Genomic DNA, 27,643 nt, shown 5'->3' with positions numbered 1-27,643 from the left:
GACAAATAGTAGAACTAAAAATTTGACTTTCCTTTCATCTTACAATACCATCACCTATGTTTATAGCAGAAAGTATATATCTACAGCTACAACTCAAGCCAAGACACACACTGTTTCAGTTTCCATAAAGTTTAGTTTTAGAAACAGGTGCAAAAGGCTTGGAATGAGATTGCAAACTGGCAGCCAGTGAATTGCTAGCAAAGTATGTTTTTCTGCCATTTATTTTTTTCACCCACCGAGTGTTTAGTAAGGTGGTGTATCCAGGTGATGTATTCTTCCTCAGATATAAGCAGTCTAGAACCTTTGGTCTTTCACTTGGCCTACTTTTCACCTGTAGTTATCACTAGTGATTCCAGATTCTGCCTCTAAAATGTCAGTCAATGCTTTGCTACTCAGAGGGTGATTTTCAGGTTGGTATCATTGGTGTTACCTGGGAACTTAGATGCAGAATCTCTTGCCTGATCCCAGACTTACTGCATCAGAATCAGCAGAGAAGCAACCTCTGTAGCCTTGTTCCTGTTCTCCTATGACTCACCCCACTTCCTTTCCAGAATGCACTGAAAGCAATTGCCCTTTGCATCAACATTCATTCCTGGGTGGCCTATCAAACTCTCCTTGTTTCATTACCTGTTGACGATGGGATAACTTGGGGTTTGTGCTCCAACATCGAAGTGAATGAATTGTGTGACTTTAAGCCAACCACTTACCTCTCTGAGCCTCTATTTTCTTTCTTAAGCCAAATTTGTGATAATAACCATCCCTTCCCTGCCCACCTTAAAAGGTGGTCATAAAGACTGAAGTAAAGAATGTGAAATAGAGCCCACATGTTGTGAATGAAATGGTGGAGCCAGTGGTTTTCAACCTGGGCTGTAAATTGGAATCACCTGGGGAGTTTTCACACCTACTCATGTCTGAGTTCCACTCCAGAGACTCTGATTTAATTGGTCTTGGGTAGGTCCTGGGCATCAGAAGTTTTTGAAATCTCCCCAGGTGATTCTAAAGTACATCCTAGGCTGAGACCACTGGAGAGATGGGGCTACTTAGTGCAGGAGGTAGCCTGGTCTTCTTGGTCAGGGGTCCATTTTCATCTCAGACTTTGAGTAAGAGGCAATTCTTAATAACTAAAAAATAGCCTAAAATGTGCCCACAATCACCAAGGTGTACAAGAAGTGTTTTTCCTGCAAGGGGGAGGACACAGACTCAGCAGAGGGCCTTCACGTGCCTGCCACATCATCCTTTGGCCAGGACTGAGGACATTCCTGAGAGTGAGAGATTCATGGGCGTAGGGGAAGCAGTGATGACCTAAGAATACAAATGGGACCAGAACTATCCTCTTGGTCCTACTTACCAATTTCTTAGTTAGACATGGAGGACCGATGTCAATTCTTTCTGAATATCCCTTATTCATTATTTGTATCTAAATAGAGTATTTCTATCTAAATAGAGTAACTATTTGCGGTTCCCAGGGCAGACTGCAGGTTCAAGGCCCTCTCAAAGACTTCCATTTTCCTCCTGACTACAGTCCCAGATAAAAGAAGCCCTTTGATACCATTATATGTAGATATCCATGCCAGGTAGACCTGGCTTGCTATTGGGAGTTAAAGTTCAGGTGCTCAGAGTGGGCAAAAAACTCTTTTGGTATTTGATTTTAATAGGACCAATTTCTATCGGGGTAACCTATAGGATAAAGTATTTTGTTAAATGGCTATTTATTGAATGCTAGAGAGCTGTGCTAGGCACTTGTACATATGCTATCTCATTTTAAACTCACAACATTCCTTCCTGTGGATATTATCATACCCATTTTTCATATGTGGAATCTGAGGCTTAGATAGGTTAAGTCACCCATGGTCGCTGGGCCCATATCTGTGCTGTTTCTACCATATCTATAGCGCTACATACACGTAGCATGTTATGGTAATACTTAAACCTTTTGTGGGTGTGTTGTGAAGGTTTTCTAGATCCTTGTTGCTCAAAGCGTGGTCTGTAAACCAGCAGTACTGGCATGACCTGGGAACTTAAAAAAAAATGCAGGGTCTCAAGTCCCACCCTAGGCCTGCTGAATCAGAATTTATATTTTAACAAGATCTTAGCTCAGACATACCTTCAGAATAGAGGAATTAGGGAAGTAGTGGGTTTTAAACCTTTGTCTCTGCCAGACAATTAGTATCGTGTGTGTGTACAGACACATACATATATATATGTATATACATACATGTACATATATATGACACATGTATTCATGCAAATATGAGAAATCTTATTCAAATCCTAAATAATAATAATGTCTGTGAGAAATAACACTTGTTGGAGCCCATGACAATAAAAATGCTGATCCTTCTAGATACATCCAATAGATATAGGTTATAAATGATAGCTTTTGACTAATAACCTATTTTATATGCAGACAGAAAATAGGACAAGTGAAAAGAGACAACGCCAGGAGCATGCCACCAGCAATTATATTTTCTGGCTCCAGCAGGCCCTTTCACAAGGGCCTTTTCCCTCTCCCTGTCGATGGGGTCCAATAGACTTTCCAATTACGTGCTACCAGTGTTTGTCATGTTATTAATTAAAGTTCTGTATGTAAAGCAAGAGGAGCATTGTGGCTAGGCCTAATGCTATTATTTCTCTCATGGCCCTTTCCTCCTCCAGAGGTAATTACTGCAATTTTATGCCTAGAATATGCCCTGTGTTTGCTATGCATACCTCGTGGCAACTTCACGACAATCTCTTGAATCCATTAAAAAAATATCAGCACGGAACTTAGGCTGAAATGGGACAAAAGAGACTCAATGGTATCAAATAATGCCCATTCTGCATTCAGCACTCCCAAATGTAGCAATGCTGTGAGGTGGAAGGTGCTACTTTTCTTCGTCTTTCTGAAGGGCTGTCTGAATTCCCACAGTAGAGACCAAACCAGGATGCACGTTCTAGTGCGTATTTCACTTGAACAGAAGGAAATGCTTTCTAATAGAGAGAGACGCTCAAAGATGAGCTTGATATTCCCCACCCTGGGAGTCATCCAGCAGTGGCTGGGGAACCAGGATTGAAGTTGTTGTCAGGGAAATCCAAGCTTAGAATAAAGGTAAAGGCTCCTTCCCAACCTAAGATGCCACAGGGCTGTGGTATGGGTGTGAACTGGTAATTTTAAGAGTTCTTTGGCTTCTTATTAATAAGAGTTCCACAGTCTCTTATTAACTTTAATTAAGAGTGTTGACTCATTGCAAAACCCAGTGTTTTTGTATGCCATCTCCTACTTCACCTGGAAAAAATAAATACCAACTCTCCAGCTATAAATAGCCTAATGAAAAATCAACCCAACATAGCAAGAAGCAGGCCAGATGCAGATTTTTGATAACAAGCAAATAAAATGTGCTCGCAAATACTTGCAATTATGGAAGCTTAAGAAATGCTGGATTCCTGGCCATGTAGGAGACTTAAAAGATTGATATCCTGTCTGAAAATATCACCCCATGTCTCCTTCTTTCCAAGGCATCACATCGAAGCCAGAAACAGCCAGCCAGGGAAACATACATGCCCCCTTTGTAAAAACACAGCAAGAAAACATGAAGGTTATACATAAAAAATAATAACTGTGGGATCCCTGGCTGGTGAAGTTATGGAATTACAGGTATTTTTTTTCCTTCTTTAATCTCTTCTAATTTTTTTACAATGAATATCCATTACTTTTTGATAACTAGAACAAGAATGATAAAGTAAATGTAGCATATGCAGTTATTAAAAGCATGTTTACGAAAAATAACACTGATGTAAGAAAATATAAATAAAGAAGACATCAAATACTTATATGGTATGATGCAAAATTTGTATAAGCCCTTTTCACTCTGCTCAAATCTACGTCTATGTGTCTGGAAGGAAATGCACCAGTGTGGTAAGAGGGGTTACCTTTGGGGGGTAAGAGTGTGAGCAATTTCAATTCTCTTCATGCCTTCCTATATTTTCCTAATGTTCTGCAATGAACATAGAACACTTTTATAATCAGAAAAAACAATAAACACTATATTAAAAGTGGCAGCAAGGGAGGGTTCTGATGTCGTTTGAAAGTCGGAAAAAAAATGCTTTCTTTTCACCCCCTTCTGGGAGGATCAGTTTCTCTTGCCTGAAATATGTGGGCTTTTTGAGGAAGACCCAGGGAAGGTGGGGTCTTCTGGGGATTGAGTGATGCAGACGGAGCATGAGCTTTGAACTAAAACAGCCGTTCTGTCTTTATTTGTGGTATAATCTGTGCCTCTGTCTTCATCTGTAAAATGGGACCAATTGTACTCTGCTCAGAGAGTCGCTGGGGGACTTTAATAAGATTACAAAGCCCAGTGCCCAGCCTACCAAATACATTTGATCAATGTTAGTTTTCTTCTCCTGTAGGGGTAAGGGCAAGCAGGCAATACCATGCTAGAGATAAACAGCTCACAAAAGATAGAAAGGGACAGGGTGAAGGATGCTGTATTTAAACTTTTCAGTTCAGTGTTCTAGCATCCAGTTTCCCCAGAGAGTTATCTTTTCTGTCTTATGGGAAGAAAAAGGGTGATATTTTCTTTTGAGTTACATTTTGATGGTATGATCTTGGGCAAACAGCCTCCTCTGTACCTCTGTCTCTCTGTGTGTGATGGGGTGCTGCTGCGAAATAGCTCTGTAATCCTCTGGCTGGGGAACAGGATCAACTGTGCAGTGGAAGTCCTAGAACCTTTACAGACAACCAGTGGAAGGAGAATGGACCCCAGGCATGTGAGTGTTTGTGGGGGCCTGGAGCCACTTGGGGAGTATTTATTCTGACAGGTGGGGAGAGTCTGTGCTTGCAACAGGGTGTCCCCCTTAGGCATGGGACTTTGGAATGTGGTATAAGGATCTCCAGTAGGGGCCACAAGGGTCCATGATTAGCAGGTGGATTCTGAATGGGATCCAAATCTCCGCCAAGTGCCCAGGAGGATTTTATTCACACCCATGAGCCTTGACAGCAATTCTTCCTATGCCTCAGTTTCATCATGTAATAGCAGAGGGATTCATTTTGAATGGCTCGTAGGTATTAAATTAATTATGTCTGACTGCAATTACAATTGCTGTTGATTACTTTGGCCCATTAGCATGTGGCCTGGGAGTGTCAACCACATCGTGATGAGTGGGGACAGAATGCTAGGTTCCAGTGGCTTCTCAGCTCTAGGTATGGAGGGGAGAATTATTTTGGCTCAGAAATCTCAGTGGGGCTACATTTGTTGGTATCTTGAGAATCCAAGGGGAGTGTCCTTGTTGGCTCCTATCCTGGGACAGGGTCATGTTCATAATTGAGGGGCTGTGTAATTAGTTAATTAATTAATGATTGATTAAGCAAATTCATTGGGCATGTCCTCCTGATACTAATCCTAGGCACTATGCAAAATAATGCCCCTAACCTGCCCGCACGTTACTATTGACTGAAAGGAGAAACAAGAACACATACAATGTCTGAATTCATGTTGGAGTGACTTCTTCCCGCCCATGCAAAGTAAGAAGAAAGAAGAAGAATTGCTCCCATTACAAAGAGTTTTTACATTTTCATTTGGTGTTTGCAACAACCTCAGGCAGCAAGTACAACAGGTTTATACCCAATTTTACCCCAGTTGCGGGGGTGACTCGAGTGAGGTCACATGACTTATAAGGGGCAGAGCTGGGATTCAAACTCAGGTGACCTGAGTTAAGTTAGTGACTTAACTAGTGTTCGAAGATTTGGCTTTGGAGATGGACAGAGGTTGGTTTAAATCCTGGGTCCTCCTCTTAGTAGCAGGGTGACCTTGGGCATGTCACTTAAGTTGTCAAGGCTCTAGGGTCTCTCTCTGTCAGTGAATGGGGGTCACGATTCCTCACAAGTCTATTTTGGTAATGAGATAAAACAAGTGACATTCTTAGCACAGTCTTAGCCACATAATAAGGGATTGATATTTAAAAAATGCTCCCTCAGTTGGCTTATCAACTATGAAGTGTCCCTTCTTCAGACCCAGACTAAGGAAGGTTTTCTTTTTCCCAAGAGTGCAAATGGTTAGGGTGTTTGAGGGCTAGAGTTAAGAACTTTGGCTTGTTTTTTAATGTAATTCAGCCAAGTGATCCATGAGTAACCTGGAGACCAGGACCTGTTATACTGAAAGCAAGTATTGTTAACTTTTCTGCTGAAAACACCTCAAAGAGATCCCAGATTCCTGTGGTCTATCTCCAGCATGACTGGCCACATGGTGGGTTTGAAATGAGTACTTGCTGCTTCACTGCCCGACCGCGAGCCCTCTGTGACCTTCCCTCCTTCACTCCTCCTGCCACGTATCTGCGTGCCCATCCAGCCCAGCCAAGTTCCAAGCTACCTCTCTGATCCCATCCCTGCAGCTGCCCACCCTTCGCATCCTGAGGGGGCCACCCCCCTGACTACTTCAGGGGAGTGGCTGAGCAAATACCTTTGAAGTTAGGAGACTACAGTTTGAGTCCTGGTTTCTGCGTAGATTAGCCTGTGACTGTGGGGGTGTCTCCAAGCCCTCTGAGGCTCTTCCTCTGTAGAATGGGGAAGATCTCATTCACTTCACAGGGTGGCTGGGGAGGTGGGCAGTCTCTGTGGTCTTTGACATTATAGAGGATTCTTAATACAGGGTATGGGTATAATGTTATTACATGTGTCTGGGCTCATTATTTGAGAATGACAGTGGGTCCAAATCTCTTAGTCATCCAGTGGGTCTGTGGAAAAGCCATTTGGAAAATTCTTCCGGAACCACTTCTAACCTCCACCTCCTTCCCCTCTCATACAAAGTGGCACGTGCTTAGGCCCCAGGTTAAGGCTTTAAGAGCACTGTCTCCATCACAGGGGGTGTGAGGAGCTACCAGATCTAAGGTCCTCCTGGAGTTTCAGACACAGGTCAGAGTTAGGGTGACTTGTGGGGTGGGGGTGGGGGACATGCACAGTTGAGGTGGACTTTAGAGGTGACCAAGGCAGGGCAGATACTCTTCAAAACGCACCATTTGTGGGCCTAATGGTGACCACGAGGGATGAAGTGAGATCACACAGGGTGAGGAAGCCTTTGAGCTTCAAAGAAAGGCAGGCTGGAGCCCCCCTGGAAAGGGGGTTGGAGCTCTTCCTCTGGGCTTCTTAAACTGGGGGACATATGCCTTCCAGGTCTTTCTAGGGGGACCCAAAGCAACAGGGTAAACAGGGGTATCTTTCTGAAGTCTTGGCCATTCAATAGTAAGTAGTGAGTCCTGTTTTTTAATGCAAAGAAACAGGCACGTTCGAGGATCAGATGCAGAACCGGCATGCATTTTCAGGTGATAAAAAGAGATGTTAAAAGAAAAGGCAGGCGTGTGATGTTCTGCTCTGGGTCATTTGGCCAGACTCCCTTCCAGCCTTTGTGACTTCCTCTCTTTTCTCAGGTCATGCCCTATATACTGCAGCTGTCCCTTTCATAGGAGCCCACCCCACCCCCCCCACCCCCCAGGGGAAAGTGCAGATGCCTTTGTGTCTTAAGGACATGTGGCCACACTGCCAGCCAGCCGTGCATGATTGCAGGCTCCCTCCTCATTTGTGAAAATGTGACAATATCATCTCTTTGGGTGTCTGCTGCCAGGGTGGGAGTGGGGTGGGGATGGGCTGTGGAGAAAAGGGACTTTCGCTAGACTGGAAGAGGGTGCTCGCCATGCCCTTCCTGGTGGGGAGAGGAGCTGGTGGGGATGGAGGAGGCGGTGAGGGGTCCATCTGCTGCTGGGAGAGAATTAGCTTCCCTGGACCCTAGTCACTAAGCTGGGCAACATCCCCCTTCCCCTCTATTGCCAGGTCACCCAGGGTGGAACAGAGGCCAATTTCTCCAGACTCAGGACCCTCAGATAGGCAGACTCCAGCCTTTGATATTGGAATCACCACAAAAGTCAGGTAATAATAGGAACAGCAGCAGCAGCAGCAGCAGAGGAGCAGAGGCCACATGTGCCATTTACTAAGCATCTCTATGTGTCCGGATCCAGGCAGGGCACTTTTGATGCCCCTCTGCTAGTTTCTCCTGACAGTCCTGCAGAGGATCCTGAGGCTGAGAAGGGTAAGGTGATTCACACAAGCTCCCGCTGGTACAAAGTGGCAGGACCCTGCCAAGGTCTAAGTGGTCTCCAGGCTCTGCTCTCCCCACCACACTACACTGCCTTGGAGGTGTTCCTTTGTCCTGGCCCTGCGTGACCAGCTGGGTTCCTTTGCACATGGGTTATGTCGAGACTGTTGGGACATGGGGCAGGAGGGAGTCTGAGGGCACTGTGCTTCCTGCGGGGGCATCTCTATGTCCTTGCGGGCAGAGAGTGGACAGCCCAGCTGGAGGTTACATAGCTAGCATGGAGTCCTGCCTCTGTTCTTTGAAAGTTCCAAAGCAGGAAGAGGACAAGCGCAGGGAACACAGAGCGGAAAGCAATCCCCAGCAAATCCGCTTGGCAAGTGCTGAGGCCTGGAGCTGTCCAAAGGTGGGCTGGCCTTCCTCGTGAGCATTCTGTCTCTGCAGTGCTGTCACAGCCTTAGGTGGGATGGGGGTTGGATTCCAGTTCCCAAACACCTGACCCAAGGAGCTCAGGCTTGTAAGAGGGGAGCTAGGGATGAGGTTACCCTGGAACGCCTCCCTAGCTCAGCTCTGGCCCTTATTTACAAAGAAGATGACTATAGCCCCCACAAGGTGTCTATGCAGCATTGCTTGGCCATACAAGGGCAGAGGCTGGTCCCAGGTGGAGCCCGGTAAGGACCAGCTTTCACTGGTCAGCAGTGAAATAGGATGAGTGAATAGAGAGAGGAGAGGGTTTCCTTCTCCCTAGATGGACACATGTTCTACAGAAGGTGGAACAGATCCAGAAAATGACAACCTTATTTACGATCAAGACCATGAGGCCTCTTGGGACAGTTTTTCCTTCCTCGTTTGCTAAAACAAATGAGACCATGTGGGGCTAAGAATAAGGCATACACAAGGCATACATAACATTTGAATCTCCTAGGTGAGTAACAATGTCCCCTTAGCTGCTCAGGAATTAGGTCCATCGACTGGTCTCTGCCTGGGAAGACACTGACTGAGTAACTAGGGCTTGAAATTGGGGCGGTGTTTCCTTCCTGCCTCCAGAGAAGAGGAGTCTGTGGTGGGGTGGGCAGGGGTTCTGCTTAGGCAGGAGCAATGCCAGTCCTCAGGGATGCTGTGGAGGCCCACGGCAGCTCCCCCCATGCCGAGAAGTTACCACCTGCCCTCGGCAGGGGCAGGGAAGTGTGACAGAAAGAGCACGAGGCTCAGGCTACAAGGTCTGGGGTTGAGCTTGATTTTTTATTTACTGGCTATGCATCTCTGGGTGCATTTCTTTCCTGCCTTGTTGGGGTGGGCTGCTCCTGTCCCCTGGGCAGCCCTCTGTGTGCCCCCACCCAGATCTGCTCCGTAAGCAGGCTGAGAGAATACCCTTGTCGAGGGTTCAGTGGGGGCTGCTAAAGGAAGAGCCTTATGGTTCTGTTTTCTCCTCTACCTCAAGCCATCCTGTAATAATTACTATTGCTCATCCTTGCTTTTTGCCTTTCCACGGAGGATTCTGCTGTTGAGTTTCATAAACACTTAAAACATGGTAGTCAGAAAAGATCTCGTCTTCACCTTATGTGAAAGTTCTATTTGTCTGCCCCCCACCCCGGGGAGGGAGTGGGGTCAGCCTAAATAAACCTGAACAACACCAGCCATGACTTGCCTACCTTATTTTGCTTTTGAGTTACAGTGAGATGCTAGAGAACCCTCTGCCAGCCAAATCCCTGGAAGGATGGGCCCTGTGTCCAGGAATGATCACCACCATCCTGAAAAGTCTCATGGAGTCAACCAGAGAGCAATTTGCTAACAACTTCTCTGGCCTCCAGCCTTTAGGGCTCTGCCTGCCCTAGGGGGTTCCTTCTCAGTCGGGCTCTGAGAAGGGCTTAACAGATGGAAGAGGGCAAGTTCAGATGCCAGGCTGCTCTCTCCTATCCCTCTGGGCCACATTTCCTGGTTTTAATGACACCAAATGGAGGTCTCCTTCCCTGCAGGCCAGGTAGCTCGTGAAGACCTGAGGAGGCCTGCATGGTGGCCTTCTGTCCTGATCTCAGCAGCCCCCAGGCCCATTGAAGCCAATGCCTTTATCACTACAGGGCTGATGTCAGGGGCAGGAAGGCCCCAGGTGTGTTCCAGGATCCCAGTGTCTGTGTGCATGCACCAGTATGTAGGGGGAGGGCAGAGGTGGCTGTAGCTCCCGCAAGGTCAGAAAAACCAGCAGCTAGGAACTCACTTGCCCTTGGGTGTGGCCACCAATCAAGTGGTCACATCCCACTTCCTGGGCCCTTTTCCTTCCTGCAGCTCATAGAAGGAAAACCGCTTCCATGTTTTGAAGCGGGAAAGAGAATGAGGGAAGCCCACTTTTCCTCCCCCCAGGCCTTGTTCTGTCCTGAGAACATGGTTTAAAATATTCTAGTCACAGGCAGGCTATTCAAATAAAATAGAATTTCAAACCGCATGGGGCTTGTTGAGACATTCAAGCTTCTGGGATGTGCGAAAGGCAGGAGGCGGGGCAGAGACAGCCCCTGCCACCCTCTGTCCCCTTCATTACCAGCGGCTGCAATGCTAGACACATCCGAGTGTGTTTCCCAGCCAAGGCGGACAGAGCAGGTCTGACAGCAAGCGTGCACATGAAAGCCACCACAAGGCTCCCCTCCCCGGTGGCAACTTTAATTATTTGAACTGGAGCTCCGCAAAATAAAAATAAAAATAAATAAAATAAAATCTGAATATTGTAAGTGGATCTCCAGTTCCCCACAGAGAATAGCTTGGGGGAGGCGAAAAAAAAAAAATATATATATATACATATATAACACTCTCTCTTGTTTGTGGCTGGGCTAGGCAGAGGTCTTTAAATATTCATGTCCCATATGCAACTTGCAGAGGGATGGAGAAGGAGACAGTGCCTGCACGAGGCCAGCCAGTGAGAGGTGCCAGGCCAGTAGTGGTGACTGCAGGCACCTGGAGGGAGGAGGCTGGAGCAGGCATGCTTCTGGAAAAGCCTGGAAGCTGACTGGCACATCCTGGCTATGTCTCCACCACTGGTGGGCATCTGACCTGGTTCCAAATGGGCTCTGAGGGGGACTCTCCCAGTCCCTTCTGTCTCCACCACCTATGTCCCTGGCCCTGTCATTGCTCACCACTTCTGACTCATCTTTATAAAAGGCAAGTTACATCACACTATTTGGTACCATGGGTAGTGGAGGAAAAACTCTCTGCATGGACTTATAATGAATTTCTGTCACAAGGGGCAGGTGCATTTATGGTCAATTACTTTCAAGTGTCAGTGTGCCTCCAAATCATGGAGGGCGGGGGTTGAAAATGGAGATTCCCAGGCCCCACTCTGGGGTGTCATCCAAGTGGCCTGGGATGGGGCCTAAGAATCCGCCCTGATTACAATTTCCAAGTGACTGGAACTGGAGAGACAGAGACCTACTAGGCAGGTTGTAGCTAGATTTTTCAAGGAAATGCACAGAAGGCGACACCAGTTCCCTTTTGGGAATTCACCAATGACTGTAGGGTATCTTGAAGGAGTATTTTGAGAAATTCTCCAATTACTTCAACTCCCAGGAGGTGGAGGGACTCTAGGGCTCCCAGGACTGGTCTGCGTTTAGAGACGACACTCAGTGGTGGGTGTCAGCCCTGGAGCTTAGCCAGCCTCTTAGTCCTTGTGGGCTTGACCTTCACCAGAGACTTTCACCCATCTCTACCCTGTACCTATAGGGCCTAGGTACAGGAAGTGTCCCCTTCCCATACCTGGGCCCCATAGCCAGGCCCCTTGAGGGCTGGTGGGGTTTGAAGACCCTGAGTTAACCGCACACAGTTCACACAGTGATGCAACATCCCGTCACTGACATTTGCCAACCTGGGAGGAAGAAATCAGCTTCATGCCTTCTGCATTTAGGATCTGAATCAAATAAATGGCAAGGCTTACAGACCTGGAAATGCATATTTCTATTTTGGTTATTTATTTTTCTGATGAAAACATTTCACCCCAACACTGGGGATTCAAGACCCATCAGCAGTAGATGAATGGTCTGAAAATCTGAATGTGAACTAGCTATGAGCTGAGAACAGAATGGAGTCACTGCCTTCCCTTCATTACTCCTGCTGAGTCGAGTTATGGAAAAGGGCAGGAAATAGCAGAAATAGCCCAGAGCAAATTTGACTGGAGGGAAAATAAAACAGGCCAGTAAAACAAAACACCTGTTTAAACTATCGATCAACCAAAGGTTATCAGGGAAATGATGAAGTATTTGAAAAATATCATTTTTAGCCTTGACATTTCTTATTCTAAAATTAGGCTCATGTTAAATACAGTGAAGAGTTTATTTAAAAATCAAATTCTTTTAAGGATCCCCCTGACCTCTCAGGAAGGGTGACCATCTCTCCTCATTTAGATTTCCTCTTAAGAAGCCTTCCTTTCTAGGTGTCTGCTCTGGGTGGCATTGGGGTGTGGGGGGTGCTGAGAGATATCAGTGATGACTGTGTAATCCACAATCTGCATCAGATAGAGTGATTTCTCAAATACAAGTTAATGTAATGAATCTATTTATTTGTGCCCTGACTTCCTCCAAAAAGGACTTAAGGTGGCTCCCAGAGATACATAACATCTAGTAAGGTAACAGAAACTAACTAGAAAAGGGTGAGAAATTGGGTAAATGTTGAGTTAGAAGATCGAACCAGGAGTAAGGCTGATTACAGACTACACATCATGAACCCCTATTTACTTACTAAAAGGGGAGCCTCAGATTTAACGTGACCGTTCTTCTGATTAAAAAAAAAAGTCACTGATACTTCTTTTCCATTCGTATGTGTTTTATGCTGGTAAGTTTTTATTTCATAAAAAGCCTGGAGGGCTTGAGTGTGGCTGTGTCCCTTAGCAGCGGAAGCCTGTTTCCCGGATCTCCCTGGGGCTTCGACCAGCCAGCGGAGGGGAAGCAAGTCTGCTCAGTCTCACAATGTCCATAGCTTGAAAGGAAACAAATTGCTCAGGGGGCACATAGCTATTCCTGAAACAAAGCCAGGATGGGATTTCTCCTGTGAGTTTCCAGAAAGAGAGAACTGGCCAAATCTCAACTATGTGTTGGTTTTCTACAAAGTGCAAGATGTCGATGTGGTGCCGTGTGGTGGTGCAAAGAAGCACAGGCATGAAGAGCTCTTTGAGAACTTAGAATCTGGTTTTTGGCTTCCCCATCCTCCTTACCTATGTTTACTCAGGGTGCCGGGCACTGCTGGCTAACTACTGTCATGCTTATGATGTGCCAGCAGCCGTGATAAGCCCTGTATATGTATTAACTTATTTAATCTTCTCCTCTTTAGAGTAGGCACTCCTATTGTCTCACTTTACAGTGGGGAAACTGAGGCCCTGAGAGATTATTAACTGCCCAAGAAAATTGTGCAGCCAGTCAGTGGTGGAGCCTAGCTGGGACTCAGGCAATTGATTCCAGAGTCCATGAGTTGAATCACTGGATCATGTTTGGGGTCTAAACGCATTTCTTGTTCTCTAGAGATTATGACCTACCACACTAAAAAGGTAACTGCCATAGGAACCATCTGGGTAAGTGGCTTTGGAGGAGACCTTACTGAATGCCACTGATGTCTTAGTGAAATTTATGTAGATCAAATTTTTGATGCTCTATAAAATCTGAAATGTATTACAAGAGCTTGATATTGTAGAAAGTCTTTTGTAGATCACTATTACCCTCCCCTGTTATGTTTTGGAATTATTTTCTGGGTTTGCTTAGATCAAGGCCCTGCTGCAAAGAGTTCAGTGTGGCTGAGCATGGGTGTTTGAGGTAAGATTCTCTGCAGATGGACTCCACCATGTTGGTGCATGCTCTCTGCAAAGATGACAAAAACGCCATCGTATCCTCCCCCCAGGAGCACAAACAGCCCAACCATCCAGGCTACTTTGCTGATGTTTGGGTTCATCTGGAAGCGCCCAAGGTGAGGGGTAGGAGGAGAAGTCCAGGAGGTAGGGGAGCACTGAGACTTGCCTCACATGGAGAGTTCTTCATCGGGGCGGGAAACGTAGTGCTGGTCAATGTAGCACTTTCAGAAGTAGGGACATCAGTAGTGCTGAGCAACAGGGCATGGCCTGGGGCAGAGAGAAAAAGAGTCAGAAATGCACCACCCTCATGCACTGAAGGGCCTTGGGGCTCTGCCCATTCTTCTCTAGGCGTGGTACACCTTTGAGGACACAGTTTTCTGCTGCCTCCAGTGGATAAGACAGCCTACTTGTCACCATCAATAAAACTTGGCTCACGCAAAGGTCTTCATTCCAAATGCCCTGCAATATCCCAGCACCATACATCTGGGCTACTGCATCCCTGACCTCCCAAGGTCACCAGCTTTAGTACATAGCCCAGGAGCAGCCTGAAGCACGCTGACCTCTCCCAGCCCCTCCTCTCCCCATTACAGTCCTGTTGGCCCTCTGCCCTCCTGGGGTCTCCATGACCTTCACTCTTTTCCACCAGGTCATCCTGTGCCCTATGACATGAACAGGAAGTCATATTTCTTATGTTTTCTAAGCATGTATCTGCCTGAAAATCTGGGAGAACATAAGCCCCCAACAACCCCACATGGCAGGGAAGAACCAACTGTAAATCTCCAGGAACTATACAGGGTTTTGTAGGTGGTCAGTGCTATGGAGATGGGAGCCAGAGCACTCCCCCCAGCCTTTCACAGGTGTCACAGAACCCTGTAAAGGACTTTACTCATTCAGTTCTGCTGTTCTTTCTTAGCAAAGTCTGATATTGGATTACTACCAAGTAACAAATTCAAGTGGGTCCAGAGCAGAGTAACCAAGACCAGCCAGCAATCCTAGAGGGCATATGGCCCATCCTTGAGGAAGAATCTGTGACTAGGGAAAGAGTTTCCTATGGTGGGTGGGTAGCAGCTATTGCCTTCAAACATCTGAAGAGCTGCTTTGGTGAGACAGAGAGTAGTTGAGTTCTGTGGGGCTCCAGGAGACAGAAAGTATGATCCATGCATGGGTAGAATTTACAGAGTGGTGGAGCTTCTCTCCAGGAAAGGAACACTGGTCTTTGACAGAAGGACTGCTTTAGGAGGCAGTGAAAGCCCAGTCCCTAGAGCTACTGAGCCAGGGTTGGATGCATATTTGCTATGGGTGCTGTTGGGGGCTTCCAAACAGCAGAAACATGACGATCATGTCTGACTTCGAGCTCTGTGTCTGTTCTCTGCTCCTCAGTAAGGTGCTGAGGATGATACAGTGTGGGATCAGGAGGAGAAACGGGAGCTCCAGGGGCCTTCTCTCTGCTGAGGGGCCTGCAGAACTCTCCTGGGGCTGTGGTAACTCAGCCTGCTTCCTCACGGTCAAAGCCAGCTCTTTCAGGAGCAGTTAGCCAGGATAGGACTGCACGGGCTCTGGGATCCCCAGTGGTTGATCAGGACATGGTTCTCTCTCACACCTTAATCATCATCATCATCATTATTAATTCTTAAAGGGATCCATAGGATGTATGATCTTTGCTTGGAGAGAGGGATCTGGTACAAGGGACTATAGCTCCACAAAGAGCAGACAAATGCAGGGGAGGGAAGGAGAGAGAGAGCCCCTGCCTCTAAGCCCAGCTCTATCCTGTAGAGAGGTGGGCCTCAGGACCTGCTCAGGCCTAGTACTGGGTACAGCCCAAGGCTGGGCCCATGGTCAGGTGGTCTGGCTTCTCCAGCAGCCTGAACTTGGGAGCTGTGTTGGCCTCACAGGCCTTCCCTTGTTCCATGACCCAGCTGTGTCTCCAGGTGTGGAGTCAGCTCACCTACGTGTGGGTGGCCATCTCTTGGATGTGTGGAGGTCTCTGCCCTTCTGGAAGCCAAGGAGAGGCAGGGGGAGGAGAGGCTCTGGCACTGGGAGTGTGAGAGTTGCCAGCTTGAGCTGGGCAAGGATGGTGGGTATGGCTGAGGAAGCTGGGCTCCAGGGAACGGATCAGATGTGGGGCAAGATTCTCAGGGCACAACCCTGGGCCCAATGACATAAAGCCTCCCTGTGCCTCAGCCTCCCCATAGACAGCTATAGTTTTCCTTACCTCTCAGTGAGTTATGCGCCAGACACATAGTAGGTCCTCAACAAACACTTGTTGAATGAATGGATTATTACTATTGTTGCCACTATTCTTCTTATCTTTTAGCTAATCCTTCATCCAGATTCTCATCTTAGGGAACAAAAGGGGAGACTACCTTGTCCTGATTTAATCATTCTGAAGCCTGGGAAGTCTGAAGAGGGAACTGTGTGCGAACACCTCAAGGCAAGCTTTGGGCAGTCACCTGCGCTGGGGTGGGGAGGTCACCCTGCAGGGGTGGGGAGTTCCAGCTTCTCTGGGTTGGTGCCCTAAATCTCTTGTCTGGCCAGATGGGCACCAGGGGGAAGGGAAAAGAGCAGCAGTACCTTGGTGGTCCTGGACCCGGGCATCCTTCAGGGTCCTGACCTGCCACTGGGAGGTGTGGGGTGCGAGCGTGCCCTGGGTCCAGCCACAGAAGCCATCTTCGAAGTTGCAGTAAAACCCAGCAGGGAGTTTACCTGCAACAAGAGCACAGGGATATGGTCATTTCCAGGAAGGCTAAAAGCAAAATATGCCAATGTCAAGTAAGATGAGTCAGGCATGACCAAAGTATCCTTATCAACAACAGCTCCTTAGCTGGACCCTTGATTCTAATGATACTGATGACAATGAAAAGAAGCCCCAGTCCTTAACTGGTACACGTGAAGGTTTACAATTTTTCTGATCTTCAGAAAATAAAATAGCAGTAAAAAAAAATAATAGTGTGGCAGCATGGGGATAAACCAGTTTTATATGTGAGAGAGGAGAGCTCAGGAATGTTAAACAATCTGACCAAGGTAACACAGCCAGCAGGTAACACAGGATCCCTGGCTCTAGCCCTAAGATCTGCTTCTGAATCTGTGCTCCTTATTCTGATCGAGCACGAATGTTACCCCAGGAGAAGGCACTGGAATAGATTTCTGATGGCAGACACAATGACAAGAATGTGATGGTGGCAGGGGTAGAGTTGGTGGGAGTTGGTTGCGTCCTTCAAGTCACCCCTGTCTGCAGAGACACATATTGCTCAAATTTTCTATTTCTTTCCCTTTCTTCCCCATCCCCCTTCCAGTTAAGGGAAGCCACATGAATAGCTCTAGCTCATGGAATGTGAGCAGAAGTGATGTGTGTCTCTTCTGGATGGAGGCTGTGGAGAGCCCCTGTGCAATTCTTTGGTCTCTCTCTCCCTGCTCAGGTGGCCAAGGGTCATTCCCATCCCTGAGACCACTGCTGTCAGACGGTGGGGCCTGGGGCCCCGAGAGATCCTGTGGAGCCCCCCGCTTTGGTGCATAGGTACTGTCAATGTTATGTTAGCCCCTGAAATTTAGGAATGGCTTATTACTGCTCTAACCTACCTTATCCCAACTAAGCAATGCCAGCCATGGGACCTTTTTATATCATCTGTTGGCTCAGCATAAAGGGCCCTGTTACCCTTTTCTCTATATCAAGCTGACCTCAGGTCCCATTGAAAAGGCCACAGTCAGCTTTATGACCATATATTTCCCAGGTGCCCTCAGAAAGAGGAAGAAAGGAGAAGAGGGTCAGAGAGAGCTCACATTCTGCAGCTTGCTCAGAGAATGGCTGCAGGGAAGGCACCCAGCCCCGAGGAGCTGGTGGGCCATTCCAGGCTATTCCGATAGCACCAATGGCCCCAGGCCAGGCTGGGGAGAAACAGCAGGGCTAAGTCTCTGAGCAGGAGGAAAGGCGCTCTAGCTGGACCCACTGCTCTCTGTGTCTTTCCTCTGTCTCAGCCTTCCCGGCAATGGCAGGCTGACAAAGAGGGCCCTAACGCTTCCTGGCTGTGACAGCACCTTAGTGAATTATTACTCATTTCCCCCTGATTCTCTGTGCATTTCACACAGAGGCAGAATTATAAATTAAAACCGGCTGTCACTGACTTTGAGCATCTCTTCCCATTTATACCCCCCTGAAGAAATCATTTTCCCCCAAGCCCCGCATGTTCCTCTGATTAAAAATCCAAAAGCTAAGGAGATCTTTCTGTTTTATTTTTTATGCCCCCTCAAGGGACCCCACATCCACTTCTTTTGCAAAAACTAACTGGTAGCTGGAAGTGACCTTCCATGAAGCGTCCTTTACAAGTGTGCTTTCAACCAGGAACCATGATGGAAGATTCTAGCAGGCAATGGCTCCTGGTAGAAGGAGGAGCTGGGCTGAAGCCTTTTACAGCTTATCACTCCCTCCTTCCCTTTTAGAAGGCAGAGACAGAGAAGTCAGCCCAACTATGGATGTCGATACCTCAATGGTCCTGGGATCTGGATCCCTGGTTCTAGCCCTAACCTGCTGCTTTCCGCTGGTGACTCTAGGCAAGGCACTTCTTTTCCTCAAACACTTATCTCCCTCATCTGTAAAATAGGGTAATAGTAGTTGTCTATTTCACAGGGCTGTTTTGAGGGTAAAATAAGGCAGAGTGTGGAATTTTGTAAACAGAGTTGAGCAAATACAGAGTGGTGGTGGCATTACTAGTCATTGTTCACTCCTGGCTCAGGGGACCTTGTCAGAGGATGAACTGACATAGCCAACACTGCCCTGGGGGCAGAGACAGGTCCCTCAGCTGCCTCTCTAGAAATGCCCATGGTAGCTCTGCCTATGCCTTCCACCTGAACAGGAATGAGGAAAGCCATTGGCACTTTCCACCTTCTGGAAGCCCACCCTTGTCCTAGCTTTGCACAGGATCCAGGGTGAGCTGGGATTGGAAGCCGCTTTCTTTATGGCTGATTGAATAAAGAGGAATTAGACAAAATAGTTGGGTCGGTGGACAATTTATGTGATCCTGAAAACCTTGCAGAGTGGGATGGGGTGCAGGAGGAGAGGGTTACTGCCACTTGCCAGCACAGCAGGTGTGTGCTCAGGGAGAAGCCCCTCCCAAGGAAGCTGGTGGGGTGGGGGACATCAGAACCCTTGATGGATTAGGCCAGGTTTGGGACACTGCTGTCAGGGCCAGTGGCTGAGCACAATGTTGGCACAGAGATTTGAGTCCAATGGTTTCAACTCCTTTGATGATGCCTTTCTCCTCTCATTCACCCCAAGCACCTACTCAGCACTTGCCATGCTGTAGGACTGACATACTTATTTGCTGAATACAAGGGGAGTGGATTCAGGCATCTAACCCTTCACTATTCAAAATGTGGCTGAAGGACCAGCCACACCAGCATCACCGGTGAAACTGTTAGAAGTGCGCAATCTCAGGTCCACCACCCCCATCACCACCTACTGAGTCAAAATCTGCATTTTTAATGTCTTCCAGATGGTTCCTAGGCACCTTGGTGGCTGAGAAGCACTGCCCTATCTGATCCTCTTACTTCACTGGCTGAATGGCCAAGTCAGGCTATGTGGGGGTCAATCAATCAATCCCGCAACATTTGGCAATTATGACACCTGATTCCATTGTAAGAGAGACAAATTGGTAGGGTCACGAAGATGTGGCCTCAGCAGAAGTTACAGGAAGCTGCCAAGTGTAAACTCCAGGCCAAATGACACTACTTCTTTTCCTTCCTGCATGACAGCTCTGTTAACATTTTTGATAAATATGTGTTATACATTTCCATGAAAATATAGAGTCATGGGAAAAAATGCTAGAAGAAATACATCATCATATTATGGTTATCTCTGAATGTCTGAGAGGGAGGATTACAGGCAGTAGTTATTTTCTCCTGTGTACTTTTCTAGTTTTTCCAAATATTTTACAAACAACGTGTTTTATTTTACAATAAAGAAATAAACTTTGAGAAATTGCTTTTGCCTGTCAGGAAGAGAATCCCCACCAAACAGATGAGATTATTGGTTACGTGAAGGGGAAGGGAGTCAATGACCTATCAGGGGACAAAGTGGAGACACCTGACCCTTTTCTGGGGCATGCCACACCACTGAAGCCGTTGTTTGACACACAGGGAACCCTCAACACACCCTTTTATGGGTTCCAGTGTTCCGGGATATCTCACTTGGATCAGCAATGCTTAACTGGAAAGCAGGAAGGAGGATGGCATGTGTTTGTGGTTTGAAGGATGTGGTGTGAATGGACACATTCATGAGTGGATGCAGAAGGGCAAGGCACTGCCACCTCCATGTCAGGTCTCCCACTTATCCTGGCTTGAAATGTTGCTCAAGGTTGAGTGTAATAATCTGAATGAAGCTGTGTGTGGACTTCCTTCTGGAGCAAGTGTGGGGAGTTGAGGCTGGGGTTGATGGCATACAACCTACTCCCCCCACTCCCCCCAAATTCCAGCCATGGCAGGGCATAGTTGACTGCATTGGCTAGAGATTCATGACCCTCATGCAGATTCCTTAGAACTGGACATTCCCAGCAAGGCTTGGGTGACCAGCTTCCCAGAGAAGACATTCTAACAGGTTCCAGACTACCTGGTAAGGATGAGGTCCTAAATGCATCACAAACATCAAGACATCATTGGGTGTCATGTTCCAAGTCATATTACAGCGAGGAAATAAGCCCAGAGGGTGAAGATAAATGATCTGAGGCCCCCTCTCCCCCACTTAGAAAGGTGGCAGAGCCCTGGACCTTCCCTTTTTCCCTTCCTCCTTTTTTTCCTGGGTAGATACGTAGCTAGTGTTGGGCTTGCATAATCAACCACTGGAAACTCAGATAACAAATGAGTCTGGCTTGCAGTGGTTCACGCTGGCTAACAGCTTCATGGACTTTAGCTTCCTCATCTCTAAGAAGGGTACAGTAGCATCTCATAGGATCGTTCTGAGGACGAAATAAATTCATACATGAAAAGTATCTGGCACCCAGTAAATGCTCAATAAGTGTTCATCTCCTCCTCCTCCTCCTCCTCCTCCTCCTCCTCCTCCTCCTTCTTCTTCATCTTCATCTTCATGGAGATGTTTTCTAGAATCAACACTGGTCAATGTGATGGGGAAAACTGCAAAAACGCCAGACAAAATGGGACACACCAGAAAGGAAAGAATATTTGCTAAGAGTACTGCCAAGATCAGAGTGGCAAAAAGATCGAAATAACCCTCCTTCTGAATTGAACTTCTCTTCCTAGCAACTGATTTCTGTAGCAAAGAACTCAGTAGGGGTTTCTCCAGGGTGGAACTGTCATTCTCAGAGCTGGTCAGAGCAGCTTTTCAAGTGTGGCTGGAAAGGTCTCTGGGCCTCAGGAACCTGCCCTCCATTCTGGAGTCAGGCTGTCCTCAAGCTTGGAGTTGGCCTTGGAAATCCATTAACAGCAGCCCTAGAATGGTAAGAGAATGCCCTGAGCCTACAGTAATGGGCTGGATCCCACAGGCTCATCACTCTAATCATGGCTCTGTTCCTGACATGCTGTGTGACCCTGAACAAATCAATTACCTTCTCTGTGCTTTCATTTTCCCAATTGTAAACCAGGGCATGGCTGGCCTGACCTGTGTCCCAGCTGGGAAGTGGGAATCAAAAAACTTTAAAAAGGCAAAAGCAAAATCACACAGCTCAGATGCACTGCTGGAAACACTGCAGAGACCAGTAACTAGAGAGACACACGCAGACCCCTGCCCAGGACAACATGGGTGGGCTGGCTTCATTTTGGTCCACATGTCGAGTGAGAGCTTTGTGAAGAAAGGCCAGGAACAGTGTGGGATAAACAAAGGGCTTACCTGTAAGTCTTTACTGAGTTTTATCTAAACAACACAATTCCATCATTATTGGAAAACTTCACTGGGAAGTTTTATCTAAAAAGGAAGTTTTTCAAATTGAAAAATGGATTTTCTTTATTGCTTCATTTAAAAGAGAATAAATAAAACCTTTTCTCCCCCAAGGGAAAACCTGTCCTGCAGATGATATGGGGGATACTGTTAACTTTTTAAAGCTATTTTGCAGGCCACAATGTCTTAGGGCCAGTGCATCTGAGGGGCGAGGCATTTGCTCCTGTGTCTGGGCCCCAGAGTACCCCAGGCACGCATGTGCCACATCCTTTCCCTACTGCAACTCTGTGGCTTCGGTCCTTTCCCCTGTGCTGGATTTTCAGCAGTCTAAAGACAGGTGCCTGTTATTCATCCCTGCTGTGGGCTCTAGTACATTTTGTAGCTCACAATATATGTGTTTGATAAGTGTTTGTGCTTTCCCTGGCATAAATGTAAAAACCTCTCGAGTGTATACTCGTAACCAGGCAGCTGCCGAGAACACCGGATTCGGGTGGAATGAGCACTGGGCTGGGAGTCTAACTCTGCCCCCAGCTATCAGTGAAATCTCAGCAGTTGGTTTTGGTCCATGGAAACCAAGTGTCCTGACTCATTTAGTCATTTGAATCAACAAATAGTGACCACCTATGCTGTGCCAGGAGATACTGGTATGGGGAAGAGAAACAGATCCAATCTGCCCATGGTGAGGGAGAGAGATGTGGAAACCACCTCCAGGAAATGGAATAGGTACACACCCACTAGCATGGCAGAAATGAAAAGACAGATTGTAATAAGTGTCGATGAGGATGTAGAGAAATTAGAAACTTTATACATTACTGGCGGAATGTCACATGGTGTAGCTACCTTGGAAAACAGCCTGGAAGTTCTTTTAAATGTTAAATACAGGGGTACCCAAGTGGTTCAGTCAGCTAAGCGTCTGACTCTTGATTTCGGCTCAGGTCATGACCTCATGATTCGTTGAGTTCAAGCCTTGCACTGGGCTCTGGGCTGACAGTGCAGAGCCTGCTTGGGATATTGTCTCTCTCTCTCTCTCCCTCCCCTACTCTCTCTCTCTCTCAAAATAAATAAATAAACTTAAAAAAATGTTAAATACAGAGTTGACCCCGCAATTTACTCCTAGGCATGTACCCAAGAGGAAAGAAAACATCTGTCTATATAAAAATTTGTACAGGAATGTTCAAAGCAGCATAATTCACAACAGCCAGAAAGTAGAAACAACCAAAATACCCATCAACCGATGAATAGATGAACAAAATGTGCTAATAGACATACAATGAAATAGTACTTGGCAGTAAAAAGGAATGAGATCCTTACACGACACAACAAGAATGGGCCTTGAAAACATTATGCCAAGTGAAAGAAGTTAATCACAAAGAATACATATTGTATGATTCCATTTATATGAAATGCCCAGAATAGGCAAATCTGTAGAAACAGAAAGTAGATTAGGGGTTGCTTAGGGCTAACGGCCCCTGGCGGTGGGGGGGAGTAGGGGAGGGGAGATTGGAGGGAAATGAGGAAAGATTGCTAGGGGTTACCTTTGAAGTGATAAAAATGTTCTAAAATTAGATTGTGGTGATGGTTGCACAGCCTTGGGACTATACTAAAAACCACTTATGTGTCCAATTGAAGTGGGTGAGTTGTATGGTATATGAATTGTATTTCTAAAAAGCTGTTAATAAAAAAGAATGGACACGCAGTGGATGGATGGATACACCAATGGAGGGAGTCGAGAGGAAAAGCCAGCTGTATTTGTTGGCGTGGTACTTGTGGGAGGCATTAGAGGAGGCTTCCCAGAAGGACTGACTCTGGAGGTGACCCAAGGAGGAAGGGGCACTCTGGCCAGGGGTACCGCACCAGCAAAGCCATGGAGGTGTGCTGGAGTGGGGAAGGGGTCTGATCCAGCAGGCGCTGAGGCACACGGAAGACCAGGAGGATTGGAGGGCTAGGTGGGTGGTGGAAGATAGATAAGGCCTGAAAAGGGAGGGGAGTCTGGGCACAGGGGGCGCATGTTCCTGAGTTAGGCTTTATCCTGCACACCTTCTCTGTGCCACTAGGATGCTGACAGCATGAGCTACACGATCTTGTTTGGTTCTTAAATTCTGTGCTCCTGTTTCTAGATGCAGATCTTAGCTCTGTCTCTTGGAGACTGTGTAGCTTTTGGAAGTCGTCACTGACGGCACACAGGTAGCACTGGGTATAAGGGAGGGTGTCTAAGTTCTCGTGCCCGAGGTGATGGGGGCAGGGGGGTGTAGGTGCGGGCTGGGCTGGGGTGGGGGGCAGCCCCATCTACTCACTGCACAGCTGGCCCTCGTCTTCTCCCTGGGTGCAGTCCCGGTGGAAGTCGCAGGCCTGCCCGAGCTGGAGGACTGTCCCATTCCAGCAGGTGAAGGAACTCTGCAAGGCCATCTTGGAGCCCGGGGATGTTCCTGGAGAGCACACAGAGACACATGCCACTGATCAGTTCGGGTGGCGCTGTGGGAAGGCTCAGGGACAGCATCACTCTGCCCTGCCTTTCACATCCCAAGGTCTGGCTGACACGCCCGATCTGGCTACACGCAGGGCCAACCAACACCAGGAGGCCAAGAGAAAGGCAAAGCCCTAACACCCTGTCCTAAACCCCCACTTTCTAGTGATGGTGAATAGCAGAGTGGGCCTAGGTAGGTCCACATCCCCCCAGCACTCTGGGGTCCTCCACCCCTGGCTTCAGTGTGCCAGGTGGAGAGCCTGTAGTCTCATCTGCACACATACAGCTATACCCACGAGGTCAGGTTTGGGGCATATCTGGTCCAGTGTATCTCCCACAGTTCTTGACTGGAGTGGTTCTAGAAACATACAGCACTTTCTGTTGTTGGACCAGCTGTGTGATGCTGAACCTATCTCTCCTCTGTCTGGCCTTCTGTCTCCCCATCTATAAAAGGAGGGATTTTGATGATATTTCTAAGGTCCATTCTGAAATTTTTATATAAATCATAAATCTCATATAAATCATATTATCCAGTGGCAGAAGAGAGAAGGAGCCATTTATAATGAACCTGTTAGCAGCTATTTGTTTCTGTGTCAAGAACAATGGGTTATAATAATGAATTAACCTGTGACCCCAGAGAACTAGGCTTAAGTTGGCCTGGACCGGCCTGCCCTGCTAAATGGGGAACTTTACCTGGAGACCGCCGAGCAAGGGCCTGGCTTGTTTTTCTGAGTGTGCCTCCTGCCAGGGAGCTCTTGGTTTGGGGGGATGGGGGCAGCCTTTGGCTCCCGTGGAGATGAGCAGGCAGGGTCCACCCGGGCCGACCCCCCAAGTCCAGTGGCCTTGCACTCTGTCCTCTTTTCTAGCTCCTTCCGCATGGCAGCTGGTGCCTCAGCAGTCTTCCCACCCCCATCCCACCCGCCTCAATGCTCAGCTGGGTGGGGGTGAGGGTGACCAGGATTCCCACTTGGCTGGGTTCCACAGCCTCTCTGAGCTTCATATACGGGGAGGGGGGGATGTTTCTCCAACCCTGGTTGTGAGCTTAGACTCCCCTTTGTTAAATTTCATTTCAGTGCAACCTCCCAGCTGATTGTGATGTGGTACTCTCCAGGTTAGTTCATCGTTAATATCTAAAATTCCGGAGCGCCTGGGTGGCTCAGTCGGTTAAGCGTCCGACTTCGGCTCAGGTCATGATCTCACGGTTCGTGGGTTCGAGCCCTGCGTCGGGCTCTGTGCTGACAGCTCAGAGCCTGGAGCCTGTTTCAGATTCTGTGTCTCCCTCTCTCTCTGCCCCTCCCCCACTTGCACTCTGTCTCTCTCTGTCTCAAAAATAAATAAACATTAGGGGCGCCTGGGTGGCTCAGTCGGTTAAGCGTCCGACTTCAGCCAGGTCACGATCTCGCGGTCTGTGAGTTCGAGCCCCGCGTCAGGCTCTGGGCTGATGGCTCGGAGCCTGGAGCCTGTTTCCGATTCTGTGTCTCCCTCTCTCTCTGCCCCTCCCCCGTTCATGCTCTGTCTCTCTCTGTCCCCAAAATAAATTAAAAACGTTGAAAAAAAAAATTTAAAAAAAAAAAATAAATAAACATTAAAAAAAATATCTAAAATTCCATGATTTTCTGGTTCATTTCAGTTGCAACTGAAACTTACATCAAGTCCAGCCTGTTTACATCTAGAATCATCTCTGTACTGACTCAGCACATCTGGCTCTGTGAAGAAGCTAGGCATGTCTTCACAGTACCCATTCCCTAAGTGGGGAAACTGAGTCAGGGCAGCTGAGTGACTTCCCTAAAGCTGGTAAGTGGGGTGCGGACGCAGCCTGTCAGACTGCAAAGCTGCTCTCTCCATCTCATAGGCCAGTCAAGGCTTAATTTGTCAGTGGTTGGCACATGGCTACCAACATTCTCAGATGGGCCTCCAGCCTGGCTTGGTGTTCTGTGTAACTGTGGGCATGGAAAACACAGGCCCTGCTTCCTTCAGGGGATCACATCCAAACTTTTTTCCCTGCTCTGCAAGGTCCTCTGTGCTGGGGGCCCCAATTTCCTTTCCTGTCTCACTTCTCACTGTCTCTCTGCACAAACCCGTGCTCGAGCCTCATTTGATATTCGTTCCATGCAGCGTGGCCCTAGAGCATGTGTGTGTGGTCCCATCTTCTTCATTAAGTTGTTTGAGCATCTGTGTGCTGTCCCCCCCCAGCCCTAGCCAGTGCCTGGCCCCTGCGAGGATTCGTGAAAAGCATGCACATTAGGTTACCCTGCCTGCAGTAAGCTGAAAAATGACATGCCCCCCCCCCCCAAATAGTCATATCCTAATCCCCCCAAACCTGGAATATGTTCCTTTATGTGGTAAAATGGGGATTAAGTTAAGGTTCTCTAGACGGGGAAATTATCCGGATTATCCAGGTATGATCACAAGGGGTCTTAAAAGAAAGCGTCAAGAAAGTCAAAGAAAGAAGCAAAAGATGTGATCATGGAAGCAAGTCTGGAGAAGCGTGAAGAATGGGTCACATGCCAGGGAAGGCAGGCGGCTTCCAGAAGCAGGAAAAGGCGAGACAACCTATTCTTCCTGAGAGAATCCAGAAGGAGCTGGCACTGCCACTAAGCTGATGTTAGCCCAGTGAAACTGATGTCAGACTTCTGCCCATAGAGAATAAAAGGGTGTTATTTTAATGTGGTGGTTTGTTACAGCAGCCACAGGAAGCTAATACGCCAGCTAAACCCACTGGCTTTAATACTCCAGCTCCAGTCACTGGCTAAGTCAGCTGAGGCCCAGCATGCATGGCTTTAGATCAACTCCTCTGTTCCATAGCTTGTTCTGTGACCTGTGGTTCTCTGGACTAGACATTCTCTGCCTTTCCTCCCCACACAGGAGAAACGCCCCCACTATCCATCCCTGCGCCACAAGACAGCCTAAGACAATGTGTCCACCAAATCCCTTACTAATTCCAACCGCAGGGGCTGTGCAATGGAAAGTCTCCCCATCCCAGTTCCCAAAACTCAACAGTGGGATCAAAATAAAAAGGGAATGACAGGAGACACAATGCTCATTTTCAAAGGTAAGGTGCCAAATTCATTTTATAGCCTTAATTCTGTGTATGAATTTTCCACTTGTCAGGCTTGTCATCTTGGAAGCTGAGAAACACAGTGCTTCTAAGGAGACTGGTGCTGGTCCCCAGAAAGTGCAGTCTCTCTCTCCCCCGGCAGACCTGGAGGAGGGGTGTCCTCCCTGAAGCTTTGACTGGAGGGGATTTTGCTGGGGGTGGCTGTGGACTTTGTCCCAGGAAACAAGAGCACATAGCAAGGCACCTGCCATCATATGTGGCATACCTGCTTCCTGCTAAGGACAGCACCGGGCACTTGACCTGCCTGTGCACTAACCTTACAGCTGCTGGGACAGGGCAGCTCTGTTATTTCCATTTCATAGGGGGTAGT

The 27,643-nt window shown here is 47.6% G+C and overlaps 1 protein-coding gene across 1 annotated transcript in view; it reads right to left on the bottom strand.

The window, feature by feature from the left end:
* Positions 1 to 27,643, bottom strand: part of ALK (ALK receptor tyrosine kinase) — a 675,158-nt gene that overhangs the window by 100,349 nt on the left and 547,166 nt on the right. Inside the window, exons 6-8 of the mRNA XM_049651902.1 lie at positions 24,046 to 24,177; positions 16,444 to 16,575; positions 14,039 to 14,139 (exon numbers count right to left, since the gene is read on the bottom strand). Coding sequence (XP_049507859.1) covers positions 14,039 to 14,139; positions 16,444 to 16,575; positions 24,046 to 24,177 — 365 coding nt within the window. The remainder of the gene's footprint in view (positions 1 to 14,038; positions 14,140 to 16,443; positions 16,576 to 24,045; positions 24,178 to 27,643) is intronic.

Source organism: Panthera uncia (genome assembly GCF_023721935.1).
Source record: "Panthera uncia isolate 11264 chromosome A3 unlocalized genomic scaffold, Puncia_PCG_1.0 HiC_scaffold_12, whole genome shotgun sequence".
Lineage (NCBI taxonomy): Eukaryota > Metazoa > Chordata > Mammalia > Carnivora > Felidae > Panthera > Panthera uncia.
Note: the sequence above shows the minus strand (reverse complement) of the source record. Positions and strands in the feature narration are given on the sequence as shown.